This window comes from Nicotiana tomentosiformis, chromosome 6, assembly GCF_000390325.3.
Source record: "Nicotiana tomentosiformis chromosome 6, ASM39032v3, whole genome shotgun sequence".
Taxonomy (NCBI): Eukaryota; Viridiplantae; Streptophyta; class Magnoliopsida; order Solanales; family Solanaceae; genus Nicotiana; species Nicotiana tomentosiformis.
The window spans coordinates 15,083,118-15,094,144 of NC_090817.1; the positions used below are offsets into that span (position 1 = coordinate 15,083,118).

An 11,027-nucleotide genomic window follows, 5' to 3' on the forward strand; every position below is an offset into this window, starting at 1 on the left:
TTGATGGTGGTGGTTAGTGATGTAATTATGCTTAAAGAAGTATGAGATAATATACATTGATGTGAATGTGGAGTTTTGGTTTGACATAAGCATGGATTTAAGTGTTGAAGTATATGTATTAAAGTGCTTAAGGGAGGTGTAGTCACTCATCTAAATGTATCCTACCCGACCCGCAACCTACATTACAACCAGTTAAAGTCCTACTTGATCCTAGACTGAATGAGCTCGATTAGTAGAGTATTACACTACGGACAAGCCTATGGTGCATCATTTGTGGCATATGAATGTTATTTTTGAGTGTGAGTGAATTCTTCCTACCTTGAGTTCCTACAGTCTTAAATTTTATTGTGTGTGGAACTAATCTCTTTGTTGTGTTAGGGAACGTGATTTATAATGGAGAGGTAATGTCGTTAACCTCCATGTTAGAGTAAGCAAGTGAATTATGAATAATGCATGGTGTTTGTGAGTCAAATCTTGAGGTGAGAATGTTACATCTTTGTGCTTAGTATATTTTAAAGATTCTTGGTGTGACGAGTTAAGGTAATTACTTAAAAAGTTCGTGTCTATAAGTGTAGTTTGATTTCTCGAGGACGAGCAACGTTTAAGTGTGGGGTATTGATGTTCGACTACAATTCCATATTTTAGTACATTATTTACCTTACATTTTAGGTGCTTTAATGCCAAACTATACTTTATTTGCGCGTAATGTAGTCTATTTTATGTGTAAGTACATTGGAGATGAAATGAGAGCAAAAGGAAGATTTAAAGTTTAAAGCGTGCTCGAAAACAGTTGGAAAGAAGAAAGAAAGAAGTGAGCAGCGGAAAAATGAAGAAGTTGGCGAGGCGAGCCTTTGAGCTCGCGTGGGAGCAGGCGACGCAAGGGGTAAGGCGAGGATGAGCGCGCTGAATGCCTGGCGCCGCACGGTCTGGGGCTAGATGCATCTTGCGTTTTACCTCGCGAGGCACGGTCTGAGGCGAGCCTGATCCGGATTTTGAAGGCTTATTTCGTCTCCTTATTTGACTAGGACTTGGGCTATGTCGTTTAGGTCTTTTCCTACACATATAAATAGACATTAAACACCACTTTTGAAAGAGTTTTGCGACCGGAGGCAAGAATAGCTCGTGGAACACACATATAATTTTTTTTATTCCTGAGCCGCCACGTGTTTTTTCGTTAAAATTAAGGGTAAATTTAAACTAAAGTATAAGGGTAAAGGCTCAAACACCTTGACAGTATAACGGGGTTTAAGTTTAAATAATTTTTGATTGTAAAAGGTTATATTTAATCGTTATAAAAATAAGAAGTCGTCAAAACAGAGGAAATAGTAAAAAGGAAGAGGTCAAACACACAACGTCTGTGGTCCGATCAATATGACTCACGTGCCATTATTTGGGGGGACATCACTGACACCCATGAAAAAATAGTAATAGGATTCTCCTCTTAAATCACAAAGCCAATTTCTCCATCTCCTGAATAAGAATTACCCCCCCCCCTCCCCCCTCCCCTCTCTCTTTCTCTTGCAAAAGTTTGTTAAACAAATCCAACGGCTGACTTCACTCTCCCACTCCAATCCAAAGGTTGAACAATTACTCTTCCTTCAAAATCACAGTTAATGACCTTTTCTCAATTTGTTCAGCTTCTTTATTACTCAATACTTTTTGTATACTGGTAATACCTTATTTCTATGAGCTATATAGTACTTGGTCCAAGTCAATGACCAGCTTCTTGTTATAGACCCCACCTTCCCAGGAGAAAACAGGGGCAAAATAAAACAGAAAGAAGGTACAAATTAGCTTTGTGAATTTGGGTTCTTGAATTTGTAAGGGTTTGTTCAATTTGACTTTCAATTCTTTAGTTTTTTTTTTTCGTGTGTGTGTGTGTGTCTGTGCGCGCTCTACTGTTTCTGGGTTTTTATCTCTTTCTTGAGTGTTGTAGAATTTAGTTACATTTTAGGGCTTTTGCTGATTAAAGACTTGTTCTTTATTAAGTTCATGTAGCTGTCTGCCCTTAGATTTTGCTATGCTTTGGTGCTAAATTTTCTCCTTTCTGTTTGATTTTTGTACCCTGGTAATGGCTGATAAGACTTAGGCTGGAAGGAGTTGAGCATAGGGTTTTTGTTGGAAAAAACCCATTTTTTTTTTCCTTTTTTCATTAACTTATGTAGTCATTGCTAAATAGGATTGTTGTTGGATGACGGTGGTGTATGGGCCATCGTGCACTTTGATTAGTCCACGGGTGCCTGCTAGCTCCCGCCGGCACAGGTACCGTAACTCTACCCATGCTTAAATAGGAATTCTGGCAATTGTCCCGAGATTTGCTTCGGAACTCATGTTGCTTCACTTGATCATGAAAATTGATTGGTTTGCTGAGTTTATGGTTCAATATGAGAGACTTCCTAGATTTGTAAGTCCTTTTTTTAGTAATTTCCAAAAGAAACAGCCCCAGAGTTTAGTTAACTCTTCAATGACACCAATTCCATTTCTGACATGTCATAGCAATAGCATAGCAGAGTTTTACATGGTTATAGCTTCTGAAATTAGCGTTCCCTATCTATTATCATCTAGAGGTTTCTTGTACCAGCATCTTCTCTCATCTCCATGCAGTCTATTATAGCATCATTATTGCACGATACATGCGCTCTTTTAATTGCGTCCTCATAGAATTGTATACCTCCTGCTTCCCTTCCTCGATATCTTTTTGTGAAATGGTGTTACCCAAATGGCTGTTTCTTGTTAGGAATGGTGAGGGCATAGTTCAGCTCTTGAAATCCTTTTTTGGATGTACTCTGTCCAGCTTTTGCTGTCTTACATCAATAAATCTTACAATATATATAAAAAAAAGAATTAAGATGGACCATTGTTTTGGTTTGTGTACAGCGACCGGGGAAATATTCAAGTACTTACTTGGATTGTACGTCCAGCACTATTACCTGAAAGAAGTTGTAAATTTTTAAAAGCTGTTCCGTTCCACCCATAAAATCTAGCTAAGATCTAATACAAAGATTGATTCAGACTTAGAAAAAATAGAGTGAGAAAGAAACTATATATTATGCATGACATGTTAACTAATTTTTTTACTTAGTTTCGATAATCTATTTGCATTCCTCCCTTTTTGGTGAAGAAGCGTGTAGAGAAAGGAACATTTAAGTCCTAATCTGAAATGAAAGGAAAATTTAGGATATGGTTTGCAGTATTCTTGGTTGTCTTGGTTAAAGAAATGCAACTATTTATTATGAATACAACAGTTGGTTGTCACAACTGTTGATATATATGCTACTTTTTGTGTCTAGTATTGGGTTATGGTTTGGAGCATGGATGATTTTTCAATGATTGGGTAGAGTAAAATGCTACTTTTGGTGTTTTGAATGTTGTGAAGTATCAACGTAGACTCAATTGAACTCTTGATTGTATCTAGTAGCTAATAAAATATTCTACACTATGGACCTTTTTTATTTGAATTCAAGAAAGAAACCACACAACATTCAATTTCAAACGCTAGAAAGATCACGATATGTATATCCTTCTTGTTTAGAGATGTTCATCCTTGTCGCCTCGTAGCTTTGGGTCCAGTGGTAAGAGTATAACTCATGATGTGTGGATTAGCCACACGTTAGAGGTTCGAACTCTACTGCAAACAAAATCCGTTTATATAAGTGGAGAAGGGTAGAGGGGCGGGCCCTTAATACATTGAGTTTCTAGCCGTGTACAACTGGTCCTCGGAGATTTTTGGTTAAAAAAATAGATGGGCATCGTTTTTAGTTTTCTGAGAAAAAAATAATTATGGCAAAATGCTAATACCCTTATGAATTCCAAATTGTTTTCATCTTTTTAAAGCATGTAATTGGTGATTCAAAAGTCTAACTTTATTTGTTCATTTTTGCTAGTTATTGAAATTCCCTATTTAGTGAATCAAATAATCATTATTCTTTTAAAGTTTAGAACATTTGTCATCTAAATAAGGCTTGTAGCGAAACGGTGATTTCAATAATATAAACGCCTTTTGTTCCACTTTATGTGACATAATTACTATTTGGAGAGTTAGATGAGTTTTTCTTTGACCGCGTTTAAAATCTTTTAAAATATTTTGAATTGTTGATTATTGTGATTTATGATCTATGTTGCACGGACTCTCCAAAATATGCAAATAATTTATTTAAAAAACTTAAAGATTTTATGTCCAAATTCACACTGAAAATTAATTAGTTTGACCCTCGTACTTTGATCTGTGTCACATAAAGTGGAACAGAGGGAGTATTATTTTCATGATTTGATTTGAAAATGTATATAATTTTCAAATGGCTTCCGCGATTAACTGATTTTCATGCATATGGTCAGAGTATATCATATGGTTTGGTTCGATCGGGTCGAGTAGTGTAACGGGCGCCCGTCACTAGGATTTGGATCGTGACTATTACTCTCTCCCTTTTAAAAAAATATTACTATCTCATCATCTTTTTCAAAAATATTGCTATCTCACCATGTTAAACCCTTCAAATTGTTCCCTTATCTATACTTTTTCCCCTCTATCCCAATTTAATTATTCAGCTAAAGTTTACTTTTCCAGTTCCACTGGCGTTGATCTTGTGTTTTTTTTCCTGTAAAAGTTTGGTGAATAGGGACTCTCACGTGGAAGTTCATTGTCATTGCGCATAAGTAAGGTCATTGACTTTGTGTCAAACATGTTTGCGACCAGTTTTCTGTCACATATGGCACCATAGGCAGATGTGACTACCCAGATATCTTGTGTAAACAATTTTTGGTTTTTATTTGTCGGAAACAACTTAAACCTGAGTATCTAGAATTTCACTCTTAAATTTCAGTCAGTGGTATTTTCAATAGAATGCTCCCTTTCCCATGAACAGCTATTTTGTTCTGTTCTCAGATAATTGGAATTATTTCTTCATGTTCAAATAGATCCAAATTGTGAGGATTAATATTGCCGACCCTAACTTGTTTGGGACTGAGGCGTAGTAGTTGTTGTTGTTCAAATGGATCCAAATTCAACAATTGATAAGTATTGAACTGTTAACTCACAGCATCTATTATTACTGCTAATTCATTTTTGAAAATGCACAGCATGATAACTGCCCTGGAATAAGGTTTCGTTTGCCCGTATACTTGTACTTTGTTCCCCTGCCGAACTGTGTATAATTTGGTTCTCATGATTCAAAGATGGTTTTGCACAGGATAATGGGTACCCCTAGAGAAGAGGCAACAAATGAAGTTTCCTCCGAGAATTTACAGCGGAAGCCAGACCCTGACCCTGCAACCAACAACCCAGAGTTAAAAGAGAAAGGGAGATGTGAACCAATTTCAGCTGATGTTGTTTCTGGTGAGTTGCAGAAGAGACTGAGTCCTGCTGCTGACGCACAAGCATCAAAAAGTAATCAAGAGGAAACTACACATCCTTCAACATGCCAAGACGTGTCAAGTAATGTGTCACAATCTAATCAAGAAGATATTTCTCTTTCTAAAGAACAACAGTACCAGTCAGAAAATGTGCGGCAGAAACAGGGTCTTAAGAGTGAGGGTGATGCATCTGTATGTAGTCAACTTTCTATTTTACCAAAGGTCTCAGATGCAAAATCATGTGGATCAGAATCTGGTGTAATAGAGAAAGTGGTTTCCCCATTATCTGGTAAGTCTTCAGATTCTTCAGATCAAATACAGAGTCAGAGCATGGAGGTAGTTGTATCACAATCTGATCACCAACGAGTGACTTATCCCATAAGGCCCGAGAAAACTTTGGATAAGTTGCAACCGAGGCGAAATCCTGATACTAGTGGCCATGGGTTGCCATCTGATCGCGGTATGACTCTCTTCAGGTTACCTGAAAAACCATTGGAAGATGGATATAACTGGCGAAAGTATGGTCAGAAGCTTGTCAGAGGAAATGAGTTTACTCGGAGTTATTATAAGTGCACATACCCTAATTGCCTTGCAAAAAAGCAAGTGGAGAGATCACATGACGGGCATATTACAGATGTCCACTATATTGGGAAGCATGAACATCCGAAAACTCCGAGTGGACCGCAAACCTCTCCTGGATTGGTGGCCCCTTTGCAAATGAGACAACCAGACATTCCAGTGCTCACTACATCAGAAGAAGGTACTCAAAATTTCTGAGTGAATTATGAGTTTCTTTGATCTAGAATTTTTACTAATTTTATTTTGTGACATTTATTAGCTGAAGGCGAGAAATCTACCACGCGAGAAACATGTGAATCTAGTAAGCCATCAGAGGCCCCGCTTGCATTGGACATTGTATCAGCTGGTGCTGGTATGCAGGTTACGCCTTTGAAGCCACATAAATTAGAAAATGAGGTCGATAAGAATAGTGGTCCAGACTCAAAAAGACAGTATGTTAAATCCCATGCCATGTTTGTCTTTGGTGTTTTAAGGTCTACATACTCTCTTAAAGTTAAAAGTTAATGCAATTGTTTTGCAACAGAAAAAAAGATATTGCTAAGGATGATACTCCACCTATTAAGTCCCATAGTGAACCACGACACATTGTTCAGACCATGAGCGAAGTAGATATAGTCAACGATGGTCACCGCTGGCGCAAATATGGGCAAAAATATGTAAAAGGCAATCCAAATCCGAGGTACATATATTTATTACTTTAAAACATATATTTGCAAATTTTGTATGCCAGTGCCTGAGGATTCTTTTTATCATCACTTTTCAATATCAGGTGTTATCTTTCCTCACTATCTTTTTTCATCCTCAGAATATTTTCCCGCAGAGCTGTTACACAATAATCTCATGATACATGTAATGTTGAAACTATTAGTAATTTTGGAAACTAGACTATTGGTGGAAAAAAGGATCTTTCTTTTTGGCTCACTTCCACTTTTTCTCCTGCACTTACTGATAATCTGGAAAGATAGATTTACAATGAAGTTTTGTGCATTTGTACGTCTAAATGTAGTCCCACCCCTATGACCAAGCAGTTAATGATTTCTGCATTCAGTTATTTGTAACATGATGTTAAAACATTCCTACATAGGTCATAGTGGAGTGAATAGGAGCGCAGAGTAGGTTATAGATGCGTCATATTCAGTAGATCTAATGATGCGCAGAGTTAGCTCCTTTGTTAGGGTTAATAAGGTGCAATGACTTGAGCACGAAGCTGCAGAATTTTTCCCAAGGGGATGTGTATCGTGAATATGTCTAATCCTCTTTTTCTTTGTTTTGGTGTAAAACTATTGGTTCTTCTTTTCTTTTGGGGATAACGGACTAGTGGTGGGATAGGAAATAGGGATGCCTCCAGATGTGTCTTGGCTTTGGTCAAACTTAAATGAATGCATCTGATTGATCTTTATGCATGCACACACAAACTAGATACACATGATTGTACGTGTCATAATGTTTGTCATCAACGTCAACAAGGTACACTATATGTCACTCTTCTAACATGGACAACCTTTTAAAGGAAGTTGTTTCAGTGGAGCTCACCCATGTATGACATCAACTGCTAAAAACTATCTAAATGTTGCTTCCCGCTATTAAGAGTATTTGACTTTTAAGTTTAAAATTGACTTTTACATTTTTAGTTATAAACTAATAAGGAATTCTTGTCTAGTCTGAATTCTTTTGAATCTTAGGTTTGAGATCCACCTATACGTTACTATTATGTTCTAATTTTAGTTGTATTATTTTTAATTAAATTTCCACACAGTTTTCTCGAATTGGATAAGCCATCCTTTCTAATCATATTACAAGATCGGATAGTTCCTTGTCAAAAAATGGAAGCATTATCTGTACCGACTCTATAATCTTGGTGAAAGATACTGAAGTTTAACCATGCTTCTATAGCATTGCAACTTCTTGACTGAAAGCAATTATGCATCCGATCAAAATAATGCTGTTATCTCTCTCCCATATTGCATGAGTTATTTTTACTATTTTTAGTACAATTTTTCTGTTATCTTGTCCTAATATAAACAGGAAGTTTTTCTATGGTCCCTATACAATCCTCCATTACCCTGGTAATACGTGTTCTCAACTGGATTCTTCCGAGTTCTCAAGTCCAACATGGACTTCAGAAATCAGATGTAACATTACACCAGAAATTTTCCATTTTTAATTTTAAAAAAAAAGAGAAGAAGATAGAATACGACCAAACATGTCCAGTATTAAATTGGAATACCAAAATGAATATACTTTAAATTTAAAACCTCTTAGTCAATGTTCTACAGTGCCAAAAAGAAACCCTTTTTCTTTTGGGTTAGTATGGCAATTAGTACTCAGCAGTTATCAGACACGAGTCTAATAATTTCTGTTTTTGTCAAATAGAACTATGCTTGTTTTCTATAAGTGTGGTTATAGTACATGTATGGTCGCTTGAATGATCATCTCGTGCAAACAATTGCCATAGTTGCTGAAATTGGACACTCGGCCTATAGAAGTGTTTAACTTGCATAATGTATTAATACAATCGTCTTTGTTTTCTAATTTCCTTAATTAGTTATCTTTATATTCTGTAGTCTCCATGTTCTTGGTTTCTACTTTGTGTTGCTTTGATACCTTGTTTCTTATTTCCACTTTGTCAGCTTTTCTCATTCCACTCCCCCCCAAAGTTCTATCTGAAATGCTTTTTCTCTCGCTAATGCCAACTTCTCCTTTATCTATAGGAGTTACTACAGATGCTCAATTGCTGGTTGCCCTGTGAAGAAGCATGTAGAGAGGGCATCCCATGATCCAAAAATGGTCGTTACAACATATGAAGGGCAGCATGACCATAACATGTCATGGTTTAGGACTTTAAGCCAAATTACAGCGGCACCTGATCTCAGTTTAACAGGCATAAGTGGAGAATCCAGATTGGAATCTGGTGAAACCAAACATATTGGAGAGTCCATATCTGAATTGGGTGAAAACAAACATGTCGGAAAGTCCAGAATTGAATCTGGTGAAAACAAACATGTTGGAGAGTCCAGAATTGAATCGGGTGAAACCAAACGTGTCGGACAGTCCATATCCGAATCGGGTGAAACCAAACATGTTAGAGCGTCCATATCTGAATCGGGTGAAACCAAACATGTTGGAGAGTCCAGAATTGAATCAGGTAAAAACAAACATGTTGGACAGTCCAGATCCGAATCGGGTGAAAACAAGCATGTTAACCTTGACATGGTTGTTCATATTGGTGCAAATTGAGTATGAACTTTCTGATGCAAAGAGATCAACTTATCCTGATGTAGAGTTCCTTAGCTCAGCACCGTTCGTCTAATCTTACAAAATTGTTCAATTATTCTCTTCATTGTTATATTTAACTCGTTATGGGCGATGGAGATGTGATATTTGTATATTCACCGTATAATTTATGTTTCTCATCTAACGAGAAAAGAATTTTATCATAAATAACCAATTATTAACAGTTCATCAGGCTGCTTTAGTTTCTGGCATTTAGTTTTTATAGAAAAATCAGATGCTTAACTACACAATTGCTGTATCTTGCTATTTCTTTCTGAGTGTTGCACTTGAAAAATTTCTGGGACTGCTATAATTACTTGCCATTGCAAAAATGCAGAACTTGCACGTGTAATTTTGTTCGATTCACCAAATTATTGAGTTCATTACTCAACTATCCAAAATTATGAACTAAAATCACTTTTCTTTTCTTTGTAATAGGAAAGTCTCTCAACTATTCCTATTGCATACAAATGGTCACTCAACCGGAATTATCAAACTTTCCGATAGAAAAAAGTGACATTGCAGCTCACATGGACTTTTTATATTTCACCCATACCAATCCGACCAGCTAAAAATAAAAAGTTACCACTAAATAAAACCAAACGCTAAAACGCATCATCCATGTTGCAAATGCATCTCTCCTCCTCTTCTTCTTCTTCTTCTTCTTATAAAAAGTAGATTTCTTTTTTATTCATGATTTTACTCTTGTTCTATAAAGCAATAATAGATACGAGGTTAAGGACTAAGGACTAGAGCGACCTGTATTCTTCTTTTCTCAATGATTTGTATTCGTCTTTTTACGGTTTATCTTCTACTTTTTATACAATAATAATGGTACGAGATTAAGGACTAGAGTGAAACCATGAAAAATAATAAGCTGCATTTTATAAGAAGAGAGATGCGTTTGCAACAAAGATGTGTTTTAGCGTTTGGTTTTATTAAGCGGGTGGATTTTTTTTAGCGGGTCGGATGGGGTGTATGGGTGAATTTATTATGTTTTGTTTGGGTGTGTATTTTATTTGGTCCAAAAATATAAAAATTTCATATGGACTGCCACGTCATATTTTTCCACCGGAAAGTTTGATAATTCCAGTTGAGTGACTATTTGTGTGCAATAGGAATAGTTGAGTGACTTTCGTGTTACAAACGAAAGAAAAATGACTTTGGTCCATAATTTTGGATAGTTAAATGATCATATGAGTAATGGACTTCCAAATCATTACGTCAAATAGATGCGAATAACATGATTATCGAAGAGTTATATGACGACCATGTGATGATACATCAAATAGAGACGAATAACATGGTTATTTTATGAAAGAGCTATGGCGACCATGTGATAATACATCTAATAATATGATTATCAAAGAGTTACATGATGATCATGTGATGATACATAATAGATGCAAGGTGTATGACTATGAATACGAATTAAGTTGGTGTGATATTTTGGGAAGAAAGATATTAATCCCCAACTATCTTTTTAATTCATAAAATATCACACCAGAGTATATTTATGTACATAATTTGTAAATAAAAACTTGTGGATATGATGCGGTTTTCTTCTATTATTGAAATGAAACTGTGCCCTTAATATATTTCGAGAATAATTCAGATCAGTTGTATGAGATGATTTGATGCTCTTGTCTTTTCTTTTTTGACCTTTCTCATAATTAGTTATAGAAAATTATTTTGTTGTGATACTGCATAATTGTCTAAGTTCACAGTACGTATCTTTGTGATCTTTCAGTATGGGATACTGCTACTTGTCTAATTATTTTAATACTTGTTGGATATTGATAACTTTGCAATTATCCTAGCAAAAT

General features: G+C 36.0%; 1 protein-coding gene across 4 annotated transcripts; it reads left to right on the forward strand.

The window, feature by feature from the left end:
- The first annotated feature begins 1,503 nt into the window (after positions 1–1,503).
- On the forward strand, positions 1,504–9,452 carry LOC104101174 (probable WRKY transcription factor 20). Of its 4 annotated transcripts, XM_009608607.4 has the most exons (6): positions 1,504–1,783; positions 2,180–2,262; positions 5,187–6,109; positions 6,188–6,359; positions 6,452–6,607; positions 8,640–9,452. In XM_009608607.4, the coding sequence occupies exons 2-6, from the start codon at positions 2,192–2,194 to the stop codon at positions 9,163–9,165; spliced, it is 1,848 nt and encodes a 615-aa protein (XP_009606902.1). In that variant the 5' UTR covers positions 1,504–1,783; positions 2,180–2,191; the 3' UTR covers positions 9,166–9,452. The 4 variants fall into 4 exon arrangements, with proteins under 4 accessions (XP_009606902.1, XP_009606904.1, XP_070033246.1 ...); XM_009608609.4 differs by lacking the exon at positions 2,180–2,262 and having other exon boundaries at positions 1,505–1,820; XM_070177145.1 differs by lacking the exon at positions 2,180–2,262 and having other exon boundaries at positions 1,505–1,783; positions 5,173–6,109.
- The last annotated feature ends 1,575 nt before the right edge of the window (positions 9,453–11,027 follow it).

What these genes read in the sequence shown, in the direction of transcription:
- LOC104101174 (XM_009608607.4), top strand. Translation starts at nt 2,192, where the DNA reads ATGACGGTGGTGTATGGGCCATCGTGCACTTTGATTAGTCCACGGGTG. An exon ending in GCTCACTACATCAGAAGAAG is followed by an intron (nt 6,110 to 6,187) that starts GTACTCAAAATT and finishes GACATTTATTAG; the next exon opens with CTGAAGGCGAGAAATCTACC. An exon ending in AAAGGCAATCCAAATCCGAG is followed by an intron (nt 6,608 to 8,639) that starts GTACATATATTT and finishes CTTTATCTATAG; the next exon opens with GAGTTACTACAGATGCTCAA.